This window comes from Patagioenas fasciata, chromosome 20 (genome assembly GCF_037038585.1).
Source record: "Patagioenas fasciata isolate bPatFas1 chromosome 20, bPatFas1.hap1, whole genome shotgun sequence".
Lineage (NCBI taxonomy): Eukaryota > Metazoa > Chordata > Aves > Columbiformes > Columbidae > Patagioenas > Patagioenas fasciata.
Genome location: NC_092539.1, coordinates 11,296,848 through 11,311,779, shown reverse-complemented (window position 1 = coordinate 11,311,779; position 14,932 = coordinate 11,296,848). Strand labels below are relative to the sequence as shown.

The 14,932-nt window shown below is 51.6% G+C and overlaps 1 protein-coding gene across 3 annotated transcripts in view; it reads left to right on the top strand.

The window, feature by feature from the left end:
• MAPKAP1 (MAPK associated protein 1) overlaps positions 1-13,462 on the top strand; it is a 76,889-nt gene extending 63,427 nt beyond the window's left edge. For all 3 annotated transcript variants that reach the window (XM_065853936.2, XM_065853935.2, XM_071817519.1), the window contains 3 exons: positions 2,726-2,863; positions 11,341-11,438; positions 12,911-13,462. In XM_065853936.2, the coding sequence (XP_065710008.1) occupies positions 2,726-2,863; positions 11,341-11,438; positions 12,911-13,036 (362 nt within the window). In that variant the 3' untranslated portion in view covers positions 13,037-13,462. The remainder of the gene's footprint in view (positions 1-2,725; positions 2,864-11,340; positions 11,439-12,910) is intronic.
• Positions 13,463-14,932: the final 1,470 nt, after the last annotated feature.

The window sequence follows — 14,932 nt, the reverse complement described above, 5'->3', positions numbered from 1 at the left end:
TTGCACAGGACAGGGAGCCATAGCGCAGCTGCCTTTGTGAGTTCCTGTTTGCATACCGGCTCTTTTTGAAGCGTTAGAGCTGTTTTGAGGCCCGATCGCTGACTGTGAGGCAGGGTTCACCAGAAGTCCTGCAGTAGGCTGGATGTAGTGCGCGTCGCGCCTGTCCCGTGGCACGGGGCGGTTCGTGCTGGCGGCGGGGCCGTGCCGCACGGGGCAGTTCGTGCCGGCGGCAGGGCCGTGCCGCCATGCAGGTGGGTTTGCGGCTTTACCCGCGGCAGGAGAGCTCTGGGCTTTCTGCTTTAGCTCCTATTCCGCTGTAAGGCACACGCGGTTGTACCCTCCGTGTTTTTACAAAGGTTCTGTCGCGCTGTGGAGCAATGAGACGTTCGCCTGGGTATCACATCAGCAAAAGGAGAAGCGTATTGTCTTGGAAAATGGCTGCTGGCAAATATTTCAGAAAAGGGGGGCAGGTGCAGACCCCAGCGACGGGAGCACGAGCAGAACGGTGTTACCGGGCCGAGGCACCCCAGACGTTTCTTTTGAGAAAATGAATGAATTAAAACAATAGTCGAAGCGGCGTTTTCACTTGTTTTCTTGGGTGTGACTAATTTGTGTGGTGGGACAGGCTGCAGAAGCCACACGCATAATAGTGTTTTGATTTTAGGTTTCAACACATCCAGATTGTGCGAACAATAACAGAAAAAAGACAGCGTTCTTTGTCAGCGTGCGCTCTGGATGTGTGTGAGCTTGAGCCGGCGATGTCGAGATACAGAAATAATGGATGAAGTATACAGCAACAATTTGCAGATAAAAATAATAGAAGTTAAAGTGTATTTTACATGATAAAAAAAAGATGAAAGAGGAGGAAGTCGGTGAGATCTGAGGTGGTTGCAGAGCCCGGCTCGGGGAAGTGGCCTCTGCGGGAAGATTGATGCGGCGGGGAGTGACCTTGGCGTGGAGCAGGCGCTGGTGATGTATGTATGAGCATCGCGCTGCTAAATGGACCCAGATTTGTAGCACTAATATACATGGAAGCCCAGAACCAAACTCAGGATGGCAATAAATCAACAGCCACTTTGGGTGTCATTTCTGGTTTATATTCCACTATTGTTCTATCACTTTAATTCATGTCACTATCATCTGTTCATCTGGAACAGTTTTATATAATTTTCCAGTGGAGTTACCTGACAAATCCTATCAAATTAACAAGGTGCATTAACAATATTGACTGACTGTGAATTCTGAAGTTGCAGGACCATACAGTGAACATTTTTGAGCGTATTTTCAGGGGTGTTGTTTTCAGAGGAAGGGATGGGGAACAGCCCTTGCGCACAAAGGATTTGCACCTTGAGTTTTACAACTTGCCCTGACTTTTTCAGTGAGAAAATAAGAACTTGTACCATCGACTTTGCGTGTTTTCCTTAAACTACAGAAAATGCCATTTTGAATAGCTAACCGTTGCAGTGGAATAACAATGCCAATTTTAAATAATTTGTCCAAAATTAGATTACAAACCAAAATGAGCTCCAGATACAGCATCAGCCCACTCGCATTACGAGTTCCAGCGGTCCTGGTGTTAATTGGGCTCTTGATACAGGGGTTAATTGCGCTGTGGTCTGGGCTGCGAGCTGTGTTTGGTGACAGGGCGCCTTCAGGCGGGGGTGGGCGCGTTGCAGGACGACCCGCGGCCACGGGCCGGGGTGAGAGGGAACGGCTGCGCTTGGCGGAAAACACGAACCAACCGGTTTGCAAATTCTGACTTGGAGAACTGTTGGGGTCATTGCGGAGGGCTTGGGAGAGTCCTTACGTGTGTGACATCTTACTTCTGCTTGGTCACATCTCTTGAAAGTTTTGTCATCAGCTCCTTTAGCCTTTCTTGTGCTTGAGATGAGCCGAGTGTTGTGTATTGAAGCACCGTAGCCAAACCCCACCGAGGGAAAAGGTTCTCTCTGTGTTTTTTCCAGAGATGCAAGAGATAAATGATGTTTAAATACTTCTTTCCTGTACTGCTCCCTTTTGTCGCTTTCCCATGAGCTTCTCCTGTAACTCATGGCTGAAGAAATAATACAATTATTTTGAAGGGTCCCCACACCTCGATGTACAAAGCACGCTGGGGTTCGTTCAGCGTGTCCGCAGCTCCTGGACAATGAGCTGCTGCTCTCAGTGCCCTTTTGCTGGCGCTGCCCTGATGGCACCGGGACGGATGAGAGGAACCGTTGGGGCACTGCCTGGCTGCGGTGACCTGGGGAGGGGACACGGGGACTTCGTGCCATGGGGCTCCGGTGCTGTCCTGTTAGGGCACGGTGTGTGTGCTGCTCCGGTGCTGTCCGGTGGGCACGGTGCGTGTGCTGGGCAGGACGCGGCAGGCAGGGGCTGCGATAGTGTCTATTGCACAGAACGATGGTGACTGAAAAGCCAGCGGGATCATTTTATAAACCTTGCAGCTCGTGTGGCCGCTGCTTGCAGGAGAGCTCTGTGTGTGTTGAAAGGAAGCTTTCCGGTGGTTTCTTTCTTGTTGGTACGCTCATGCAGGAGAATAAAATGCGGATTATCAATGCAGTTTGATAACCATTTGCTTTTGGTTTCAAAAGCTCCTGTGCTTTCAAAAAGCCCCAAAGGGCAATATACTTTCATCCCATTTAAGATTTATAAAGTGTGTCAAACAGCTGATATGAAATCGCTTAAACAGATCACTGCTGTGGCTCTCTATTCTTTCTCATCTCAGGTATTTCTGGAGACAAGGTAGAGATAGACCCTGTTACTAATCAGAAGGCCAGCACTAAGTTTTGGATTAAGCAGAAACCCATTTCAATCGATTCTGAACTCCTCTGTGCCTGTGACCTTGCGGAAGAAAAAAGCCCAAGTGAGTAGTCCTTTTTATTTATGTCCTCTCTTCTCTCCCTCCCTGTATGTGCTACATGTCCAAAGAATTATTGCTGCCATGTCCTTTTCTTTCCATAGGTGTATTTTATTCTTTATAGAATGTTTTTAATCTGACTCGGTTCTGTTACAGAGAGCACAACATAAACAGATACACATTTTATGAGCGTCCTTTTCATGCTGCTTACAGTTAATGGCGTCATTAAGAGCGATTCGTGCCCCCTGGCAGTGGCTGCCGGCAGTGTCACCCCAAGGAGACGCGGGCTCTCCAGCCCGTGGCTCCGCACTCGAATACGGGCTTCAGCATAATTACAATTTTGTTGAACTTCTTAACATGCAGGTTGGTTTTAAACAATTTCTTAGGTGCGAATGATGATCTCCGACGTGCAGTAAGTGTCAGTGCCCTCTGAACGCACGTTGGCCGTGGCTGCAGGGTCACGACGTGCTGCTCCGGGAGCTCGGGTTTGGGAAGCGGTGGCCGTGCCGGCAGCAGCGGCAGCTCCACGGCAGCCCCGCTCAGCCGCGGCGGCGACGCCGGTGCTCGCTGCCCTTGGAGCGCGGCTCCGCAAGCCGAGCGCCTCGGCTCGTTGTGTCCGTGGAGTCGTGGAAGTCTAGATCTGTACAATGTGTTTGAAAAAGGACGAGATAGGCCCTGGGGGAATTGGGCAATGTCTCCCGGTGGTGCCAAAATGTAACTATCTACTATCAAAAAGTAACTGCGGTTCAAAAGCTCAGATGGATTTTATTACACTTGTGCTTTTGCAGGATAGGGATGCTAAGTATTAAGTACTTATCTGCAAGGTGACAGAGAGGGAGAATTATGTGATACATATTTACAGAGGTAATGATCTGTTGAATTCTCTTGGAAGAGTAAATTTATGGCTGCCACAGATTTTATCAGCAATTATTGAACTATATCTTTCTCCCCTTCATTACCCCTTCCTACTTCCCAGTTCTTAGTCCAGTTATCATCTTCCTCTTCTGTGTCTCCAGCGAGATTTCCTGGTCCTTGGGAAGGTGCGATCCCACGGAGAGGCTTCCCTGGTGAGCACACAGGCCAAACCGTGCAGCTGTCGTCTTCAGAGTGCAGGTGGTTTGGCACTTGTAAACGTGTTAACAGCTCTGGCTCTGAGGCCACATTTCACTTCAAATGCAAACACTTACGGTGGTAAAATCGTGCCCACAAAAAGGGGCTGTATCTGAAAAGCCGCCCTGGGAACCTGTGGTTTCCAGCTCACACTCCTGTCAACACGATGGTCCGAGCCCTTCCAGCTGAGCCCCCCGCACCGCATCCCGCTGGGGACGGGCTCTGCAGCCCCGCGGGCAGCACCCGCTGCTGGGGGACACCGTGTTTGCACCCAAATCCGGCCAGGGGGTACAAGGGACAGAACTTCACCCGCAAGTGGCGGCCAGCACGGGAGGGCAGGACTGCAACTGGAGCAGGAGTCGCGGTCACTTTGTGAGGATGCTGACAGGTTATGGCAAAGGCAGCCTTTGTGGTACCGCGGTTTTGGTTTACTCATTTTCGCACGGCTGTCATAAACCCTTCCTGTTAAATAAGTGTTCAGCATAGTTCCAGAAGGAGAAAACAATTCCTCCCGAAATCTGCTGCCCTCTTCCCGACTCACTGACGGTGTTCCCAAAGCCGTTCTTTTAGGCCAGGAGCAGAGACTTCTGGTGTGACACCTCAGAATGATGCATTTTGGGGACTCAACAGCAGATCAGTATCTCTGGAATTTTAAATGGAAAAAAGTTATTTTAGTAGCATGAAGGAATGAAACTCACTGTATTTCACAAGTTTTGTCTGTGATTTTTATCAGCATAGTGATATATGTTTGTAGCAGAGTTTACATAAAAAAATTATTCCCGGATCTTCCTTGAATGAATTATTGCAAAGAAAGAGAGGCTGGGTAAAGATAAGGTCTTTGAGTTCGGCAATATATTTTGTTTTCATGTGGTTATCTCTTGTAACACAAACACGCTCCATCTCGTCTTTCAGGACTGTTCTGCACATGTAACGGTGCTCGAGCGGTTACAGCGGTGAAAGCTCCGCGTGTGGTTGATGGGGCTCCCTGCCTTCCCCAGGCACCGGCTGGAATAACGCTGGGCCCGGCTTTGCGGGGCTGACGCGCTGAGCCTGTGCAGAGGGGAGGGTTTGCAGGGCCCCGCGGTGGCCGCGCTGTCCCGCCAGCCCCAGGGGACTCTGCCGCACCCGGCGCAACCGCAGGTTCCTGCAGGTTCCTCTGAACACGGGAACCAGCACCGCTCAGTATTCCGTGAGCTCTTACTCCCTGCAGGCTGAAGAGATCTCACAGTTTTACTGATACTTTTCTGCAGGAACGTGGGAGCAGAAGTGGCGTGTCGGTGCGGTGGAGAGCCTCTGCGTGAGTTCTGATCGTTTTCTTGGGAAACACGGCTCTGTGCGGCGAAGCTGTGGTGGCGCTGGTGCGAGCGCTGGGGACTCCGCAGCCGGAGGGGTCTGTTGTGGCTGTTCCCAGCGGGCCGGCGCTTTCCTGTGCCCTGAGTTTGCAGGACCTGGAGCTGCGCACAGTGAGAACAGAAAATGAAAATAGAAAGCTTTGGCATCTAATGTGCCATTAGCGTGGGTATTGTGGGCAGGGATGGCTGATGATTTTTGTTTGCCCTTGTAGTGGGCCTGGGTCAGCATTTGAATTTTTATTTGTAAATTAAATCAGACTCCCTGAATTTAGACAAAGGGAAGAGGTAATGGCCCTGCTGGCTCGATCAAATGCCATTAGAACCTGAAAACACTGCGTACAAACGGCTTGTTTAAATCAGGTTCAGCCTGATTATCACGAGAGATTCTGAATGTTTTGAGTCTTGAAAGGAAGCATCCTATCATTGAGAAATAAGATTTAAGCCTTAATAAAGTAGTTGTCATTTTTATAGCTGAAAAGAGCTTTGTATCTCAATTAAGTGTACATAATATAAAGTCTTAAGGAAGCAACATAATACGTTTAATACGATTATATCCCTTTGCAATAGTGTAATTTAAAGGAAATCTGATTCTGTTAATGTCTCTTACATTACCTGGACAAGGGAGAAACTTCAGTGTCACCGGCCACTGCCTTTGTCCTCGTTGCGGGTGGCCCGAGCGTGGCGGCTGCGCAGTGGCCGTCCCTGCCCGGGCGCGTGGCCACGGCGCCGGTGGCTGCGGTGCCGGTGGCCGATGTGCCGCAGTGCTGGTGGCTGTGGTGCTGGTGGCTGTGATGGTGGTGGCTGTGGTGCTGGTGGCTGTGGTGCTGGTGGCCGATGTGCCGCAGTGCTGGTGGCTGTGGTGCTGCTGGTGGCTGCGTTGCCGGTGGCCAATGTACCGCGGTGCTGGTGGCTGTGGTGCTGGTGGCCAATGTACCACGGTGCTGGTGGCTGTGGTGCTGGTGGCTGTGGTGCCGGTGGCCAATGTACCGTGGTGCTGGTGGCTGTGGTGCTGGTGGCCGCGGCGCCGGGCGCATGGGACGAGCAGCCCTGTGGGCAGCGCTTTGCTGACCCTGAGCTCAGCACTTGAGCTCACTCACAGTTTTCAACATAACGTGGGGTTTTCCGTTCATGAGTGTTTTATGATAGCTGCAGAAGTCACTATTGTTTGATTATTTACTTGAAACACTGATGAAATATTCTCTATGATCCTTTTCTTGCTTTTTTTCCTTTAATAAAGCCGACACATCTCGATTGCTGGATCCAAATGTCCCTAATATGAAGGCAGTGTAAACAAAGGTGTTCTGTAGGTCACAGAGTACATTGGTAACTTCAGTTTGTAATTTAATTGCCTGCTTTGCACCCTGCAGCTTAAGATTTCCTTTAAATTCTTATTCCATTGTTGCACTGGGGCTTAACAGAGTGTTAACCTGGTAATAGGCACAGGGCCTCCCCATTATATGTCTCGCTATCGAGCGGTTCTGCATGACTAGTTAAAAAAGATGGCAAGAAGATTAATGAAAGGCGCCTGGTACAGAAGGGGGGGCAGGTACCTCTGCGAGACTTGTGCCGAGGAGATATTAGAGCTGAACCAGAGCTCGGCTTTTTCTTTATCCCGTGACCTCTGAACCTGCCGCACTGTCGAGAGCTGCCAGCGGAGCCGACGTTTTGATTGATGTTGCTACACGAGTCAGTCTTTCCCATTGAATTCCACATCTGCACGAAAATAGCTTTTCCAGCGGTACCCGCGCGGCTGTGAGCGATAGCCCGGTGATGCCTGCGCGCCCGCGGGTGCTTGGCGCTTAAAGCTAAAGGAACTTGATGTTTTAATTCAGTAGCCAGTTCCTCCAGATTATGCATGTTGGGTAGTACTAATTTAATGAATTCGTTACTGGGTTGTAAAAGGACAAAAACCATACAGAAGGCGCTGGGAAGGTGCGGATGCATTCCTGCTGCTCGGGGCTGGACCGGAGGCGTTGCGGTTTGCTCGGAGCCTGCGCTGGAGCAGAACAGAGGGGCAACAACCGCCCGAGTGCTCTGCAAACTGCGGGATACTGGGGGCTGGGTCCCGTTGTGAAAGAGGCAGAGTGTGAAATAATAGAAGAAAATTTGTACTCGATAGAAGGCTCATCACACATCGAAAGGTAAAAAATAGGTTCAGCAGGGAAAATGTTCCCAAACTTCAGGCTTGGAGTGAAAGAAACTTCCAAGTGTGCGACAGAACTGAGGCCAAATGCGCACGGCCGCGCGGTTTGCGGAGCAGATCAGCACCGCGGCGGGACGGCACCGATGGCACCGGCGGCACCGGTGGCACCGGGTTTGCTGCTCCCTGGCCGGGGCTGCGCTCCGGACCGCGCGGGGTCGGGGCGACAGGCTGGGGGTGTTGGGGCCCCGGGCGGCCCCTGCGCCTCCTTAAACCCAGCCCTGCTCAGAGCCTTCCACGCGGGTCCTCTGGAGCGCAATCAGGAGCGTGCATTGCCTCATCCTTTTAACAAATATGTTTTGTAGCCCTATTAAAAGGGGTCTTCATCTATCCTGTCAAAGCTATTCTGCTGGGGTTTTTTAGTTTAATTACACTATCCAATTAAAACTCCGTGCTGCATTTTGATTCGCTTCTCCTTGGGCTTGAGTGGATCTGACATTTACAGGACTCGCCTTTCAGGCAGACAATGGTGTGATTGATGAGGTGCAGACGCGGTGAAGGAGGCGATTGCCATGTGGAAACGCTGCTTAGTGCATTTTGATTTATTTATCATCTTTTTTCCCAAACAAGGCTGCTGGTGAGGGGGTTGTGGGCAACCCCGAGTTCCACCTCCGTTTTCACCGTTCTCACAAGAATATTTGTTTGTATTCTGCCTTTCGCAATAATTCAAAGAAGAAACAAAAGGCTTTGGGGAAAAAAAAATCCAGATGTGCGAGTAGTTACCACAATTTGACACGAAAGGGGATGTGTGCAGCGCTTTGATAGCACCTCTGCTTTCAGCACATCTGGGCACAAGACACCCGCTAACCGCCGGTGTGTGATCAGCCGCAGCAGGGCGTGCGGACCCGGCCTGAGCACGGTGACCATGGGCAGCACTGGAGCGGCAGCGCTGCGGCCCGCGCTTTGTCCTCAGCGCTCGCGCCGTCGGTTCCCGCTGAAGCGCCGTGGGGTCAGCGGGACGCGGGGTCCGACCCGCCTGCTTCCACTCGTGTCGGGGTCAGGGCTCCATCCTCTGAGCAGCCTCTGGGTAACTCTCGCTGGCATGGACGGGCTGAGCCCCCCGTGACACTCGGGACAGCGCTGCTCCCCGTGTCCCTGCGCCCGCCCCGTGTCCCCCTGCGGCCCCCACACCCAGCAGGAAACTTCTGAGCTCGCTGGTTACTCGAGCTTCCCAGGAGGGTGTTGGGATGCTAAAGCAGCACCTGTGTTTTTGTGGGACCTCCAGGGTCACAGCCTCGTTTGTGGGGTACGCACGTGGATTTCAGACAGCAGAGTCCCTCCCAGAGCCGTTAGGTGAGATGTAACAGGGGCTGGTGAGCAGAGGCCACCCCATTGCATGCAGTGCTTTAAGTACATTTGCCTTTGTACAGAAACATTAGTTGTTTGTATATTATTTTCATCATTCCTTGCCTTTTTGCTAGTATATTTCTATTTCTTTATAATCCGTTCTGAGTCCGCGAGAGGAGATTTCAAGGTCTGATCCTGTTGCAGCCACAGTTTCTGAAATAGTGAAAATCTGTGATGATGTCAAATGACGCCCATAAGTGTTTTGCTCTTCAGAGAGGTCTTTCTCCAGCTGTTTATCCCACTAATAACTCTTAATTGTTGACTTCTGCCTTATGACCCTGTAATGACAAAGCAATCATCAAGGTATATTGAAAAATTAACATAAATTTGCATTTCCCAGTGTTTGTTTTCTTTTTTGCCCAAGTCATGAATATTCCTTTCACCCTCCATCTAATTAGTGGTTTCCTTTAGTGTGTGTAGTTGTGAAGAGTGGCAGTGGCAGAGGAGAGCGGTGTTTGTGGAGGAGCCAGGGCAATGGAGCATTTGTGCAAAACCCGCGTTGTTTTAGTTCTGCCACCACGGGCGGAGGAGCCACCGGAGTGGCTGCTGTTTGTTACCAGATATTCCTATATGGAAATATAAGCCCATTGAAGTTCCTATTGATCTCTCAATTGCCAAGGGCGGTGCTCCATTGGAAGGTCCATCACATATTTAAGTACTCTTGGAAATGGAAATCAATCTCACAATTCAGAAATTCCATCTGGCTGGAATAGTAGCCGAGCAAAGTGCCAGTTAGGATTTCAATGAACTAATATTTCATGCTGTAAATAGTGTAATGTGGACACGGAGCACATAAACATAATGCTGTAATGGGGCTTTCGAAAGAAAAGTCTTCTCAGCTCCTTTGCACTCAATCACCCGGCGGGGCGCAGGCCGTGCCGCGGACTTGGCAGCGGGCTCGGCGGCAGCACCGCGGCCCCTGTGCCCCCGAGCAGCCCCCGTGCCCCTGTGCAGCCCCTGTGCCCCCGAGCAGCCCCCGTGCCCCCGAGCAGCCCCTGTGCCCCCGAGCAGCCCCCGTGCCCCCGAGCAGCCCCTGTGCAGTGGCTGCCGTGCCTCGGCCCCTGTGCCACGTCCCCCTGCCCCCCAGCATCCCCTGTGCCGCAGCTCCTGTGCCACATCCCCTGGGTGTCCCGCTGAGCGTAGCCCATGGCTCGGTGCGGCTGTTACCAGCGCCTGTCCCTCTAATTGTCATCAAAAGAGCCGAGTCCTCGCAATTCTAAAATCAGTGCTCAAACCCAGAGTTCTGCCCTGTCAGCTCTGTAAGCGCTTTTGCTGGAAAGGAGTAAATCACGGGGTTAAGAGAAAGACGGGGGCACTGGGGAGAGTTTCTCCACCAGCGGGACAACGGCCGGGATCTCAGGTGGCTCTGGTTCCGTGTCCTGTCCCTGTGCCGGGCGGCAGAGCGGGGACACCATGGGTGAACGGGGCCGTGACCGTGAGCTGCCCGCACCCGCACAGAGAACCTGGCTGGGATCCTCCAGACGTGGTTTCAGTTCTAGCGACGCGTCTGTGTAACTGTGTGATCTGAAATGTCCAAGGACAGGCGCGGTGTCGTGTCCCCAGGAGCGGTGCCCGGATGCCTTCAGAATGCTAAAGGAGCTCAGTCCCGAGCAGAGCGGGGTGCATGCATTACCATGCTGATGAGCGCGGCCGGGAATTCCCGCGTCTTTAGTAGCACCGAGGCATCGTTTGTCAAATGATTTAAAGGAGTTTTTATTATTATTATCAGCCAATTTTTCAATATAGAATTTATATTCCAGGTTAGTGCATCATAATGGTGTTTAATTAACATGCCACAATAAAATACTCGCATCTCAGATTTCCTGGCCACAGATCTGAGCGTATATCAGTCACTTTTTGGTAACCTGGAGAATTAGATAATGTAAATAAGGCTTCAAATTAGCTTTCCTCCAGGAAAGACCTGAATTTACAGTAATGTGGCTGTTACTTTATGGATTACTTAACTTTGACCTTTGAACTGAATAGATTGTGAGAAAACTGAGGGAAAAGTACAATGTATAGAATAGGTTTGGTTGGAATTTCAGAGCCGCGCACACCCACACCAGTGGGGGTGTTTTGCCTTCCCACGCGTTCTGCGGACAGACCTTGACGCTGGAGCCACGGACACGGGCTGGGGTTAATAGGCCTTCTATTTTAAATACAGCCCTTATCTCCTGCACGGGGTGATTATACAGCGAGCAGTTCCGTAAAGCTGCCCTGTTGCGGCTGTTCAGCTGCGGCGCGGGCGGGTGAGCGGCGCTAACCGCCCGTTGGATGGGTTCTGCATGTCCTGCGGCGGGGATGCGACGGGAGGAGGAACCTCACCGAGCCGGGTTCAGCCGCTCCCGTGAGCCACCGCTTGCCTTCATTTGCAGCAACACGGGAAGCCTGTCGGCGCTGCGCCCCGTCCGGCGCGGTGCTGCGCGGGACTCGCCCTCTGCGCGCCCTCAGCTCCTCTCTTCTTGTCTTTGCAGGTCATGCAATATTTAAACTTACATATCTAAGCAATCATGACTACAAACACCTTTACTTTGAATCAGATGCTGCTACTGTCAATGAAATTGTACTGAAGGTGAGTGTTCAATGGTAACGTGTCCCAGGAGGGGGTGTTTTAGCGCTCGTTGGGCGCGCGGGGGCCGTGGGGGCGCCGGGAGCTGGGGTGCTGCCCGTGCTGCTGGCTGAGCAGCCGCGCAGGCACCGCCGCTCCTGTGCTGCATGCCCGTGTGTGTTTGGCTCTGGTTGATCCCACCAGCTCTCCGTGGGGTTTCACAGGAGCACACCGGGTTTCGTTGTGCCCTCCGCGTCTGCTCCGGACGCGGGTGTTTGTGCACAGCGGAAAGGTTGTTTTTCCCCCGATACTCCATCAGATCTATTTGCTTCTCCTGTCGCTCGGTACACACACAGACTTATCTTCTGAATCAAATTTTTGTTGCGCTCTTGAATGGTTAATTTGGATTTTCCACAAACTAATATTTTATAGTAATCCAGAATTGAAAGAGCAGTGATTTTTGCAAGCCATCTGTTGCGTTTGCTTTGATTTCCTACGTGGAGTTTGGAGGATTGCTGAGTAACTGACATACGATCAGATAATTTTTATTAATAATGAGCAGGTGGGTGTATTTGGGGGATTTTCAGCTCACTTCATGAACCCTTAGGCCAAGTCTTTTGTTCCTACTTTTCTTAAATAAGCTGCTGTGATCAGAGCACTCGGCACATCCGGGACTGCTCGGGGAAGATGTGCTGGGACTGACGTGAATGTGCAAGAGAGAAATATCATTGCCCAGCTTCTCCTCGGCTCGCAGGTTGTTGGTATTGGGCGTTTTCTGGTTTCATGCATAGGTTGCCGGGTTGTTCTCAGTTCCGTATTGGCAGTCTCAGAAATCCCACTTCTCAGGTTCGGGTTTTCACACGAGCACATGAGAGAGGCCGAGGCTTTATTGACCGTGAAAACTCCCTGCACTTTTATGCCTGAAGCTGTAACATGGAATGAAAGTGAAACACTCTACAGTGCATAAAATTGTGCAAGTTTTAAGGCACAGCAGATTAACCAGCTAATGGCAGACCAAAGGGCATTTTTATCTTTTTGATTCTTGCATTAACCTTCCATTAAAATTATCTATGTGATTATCACAAAGCACTGCAGATAATAAATTTAGGGAATAGCAGGCTTGTTAAATATCATTTTAAAATGCTTTCATCAAGTAAAATGTGCCAAAACACGGGGAAGCTCTGAGATGAGCTGAGTATGCAAACAGCGAGGGAGGAATCCTGTCTACCCAAGCTGGTAAGGGTGTTCCTTGAAGCCGTGACGGTGTCAGCCCCGCGCTCCGGGGCTTTGCCCCTCGGTGTCCTGGGGGTGCGGGTGACACGGGGGGGATGTGGGAGCACAGTGGGACCAGGGCCGGCTCTGCTGCCGCTGGTGCTCTGCACCGCCGGGACCGGGTTGGTAAAGCCTGGCTCAGCTGGGCGGGACGGGGGCCCTGCCCGCCCTGGGCCGCCCCACCGGAGCGCCAGCGACGTTCAATAGCGGTTCGTGTCTTGCAGGTGAACTATATTCTGGAGTCGCGAGCAAGCACAGCCAGAGCAGATTATTTTGCTCAGAAACAAAGAAAACTGAGCAGGAGAACAAGCTTCAGCTTCCAGAAGGAGAAGAAGTCGGGGCCGCAGTGAGGCCTGGCCCAGGAGAGCCCGTCTGCCCGGCCCGAGCGCCGCGGGAGCCGCTGCTGCCGAACCGAGCGGCCGCGCCACCGCCGGCCCGCCCGCGCTGCCGGGAGGTGCCCCGTGGTGGCCGCGGGAGGCCTCCCCGTGACAAAATAAAGAGCCATATCAGCCGGAAAGAAGACTGTTACGCTTCAGGTTCCTTTGATTAGAAATAAGAGAATGACGTAGACTGGCATCATTTAATTACTGTATTATGTACAATCACAAGAAGAGATGTGATTACATGTTATTTCACAGCCTGGTTAAAATAAATTATATACATCTGTAATACACCCACGTACACACAGGTATTGCTTGTGACATGATCAAATTTCTAAAAACAAAATGTAGGACAAATGTATCCATTTTTACTATTAATAAACAGATGTAATCTTTTCCGCGGCCCATATGATGCACAGTTCTTTTGGGGGGAGGCTGCAGTCCCAGATGGTTTCACTGCTGTTGCTGAAGTGCAGGAGGCAACCGTGAGCCAGGGCACAGCAGCCGGCGCAGGGAGCTGGTTTGTGAGGCAACGCTGAGACAGTCGGGTCTGTAGTGGTTTGGTTTGTTCAGAACTATTTTATTTAACTGTGCTTTTCAGCTTTGCGTACGTTTTGCTGGGAGCTCTTTGCTCCAGCCACCACAGTGTTCTGAAAGCAGGCGGCACCTCGGCGCTGGGCAGGAGCGCGTCCTGCCGCGCCGGCTCCGCGGCGTTCGGGACGCTGGGAAATGCCTTCGCTTTTTCTTAGTATTGTTCTTTAAAAATAAAAGTTAAGACCTGCTTTGTACCGGGATTTGTAACTATCTTGGCCTTGTCCACACGTAAGGGGATTACTGGGAACCGGGCTGCGGTTCTGGTTCAGTTCACCAGAGGTGTCCTTCAGAGACCTCCCCAGGCTCCACGCGGCTGCCGGGGATTCGGTGTCACCAAAATGCCGCCGGTTCCGAGGGGCGTTTGACCGCGGGGGCTGCGGGTCCCGCGGGCAGAGCAGGCCTGGGGTCGTCCTGCCCTTGTACACAGAAGCTGAGCCTCAGCGCGGGCGGAGGGAACTCGTCCCTCACCGGCTGCGTTCCGAGTTCCGGGTCCGTGGAGGTTCGGTGTTCCCGGCGCTGCCGCGGGAGCCCCGGCCTCGCTGTGCAGTCTTCCACAGTATCTGCAAAACGAGAGAAAAAGTATTTTATAGTGTGATATTGAATTTTTTAATATTTTATATGTGCGAATGCAACACAGATGCAATGGGGAGAGACCCTTCAAATAATGCAATGTAAATGACCCTTTTAACCAATTTTGTGAACTATTTAACATTAAAGTTGTTATGTGAATGTTCTTTTGCCACATAGTTTCAATTCTTTAAACTGAGCTCAAGAATTGCCTACGTTGATATCAGAAACTAGAGAAGTCTCGTTTTGTCCATGGCTGTAACGCTGTTGCCACCCCCTTACATTCATGTGTTACCAGTAGCTATTCCATACGTGCAGTATTTTGCTTTCAACAAAGCCTAAAGACTCAGGTAACAAACAGATCTCTGCTGGCCGAACTGCGGCGCTGCCCGCGGGTGCAGAGCCCCGTGCCGGCCTTGTGCGGCTGCCCCGTCTCTCCGGTTGTGCCGCGCGGTGTTGCCGTGCAGCGGAGCCGGGACACGCAGCACGTCCAGGAGCAGCCGAGCTGGGGAGCCCCGGGTGGGTTTATTTGCTCGGAAAGGGCTGTTTGCAGCTAAGACGTGAATTTACCTTCAAAGACCAGATCCAGTTGAATACAGGGTGTGGAGGAAACCGTCGCAAAATTCTGGAACCGATCAGCGTTTCAGGAGCTGAACAACCTCTCCCTCCGAACAGACGTTTCCACCATTTGGTGCTTGCTGAAGG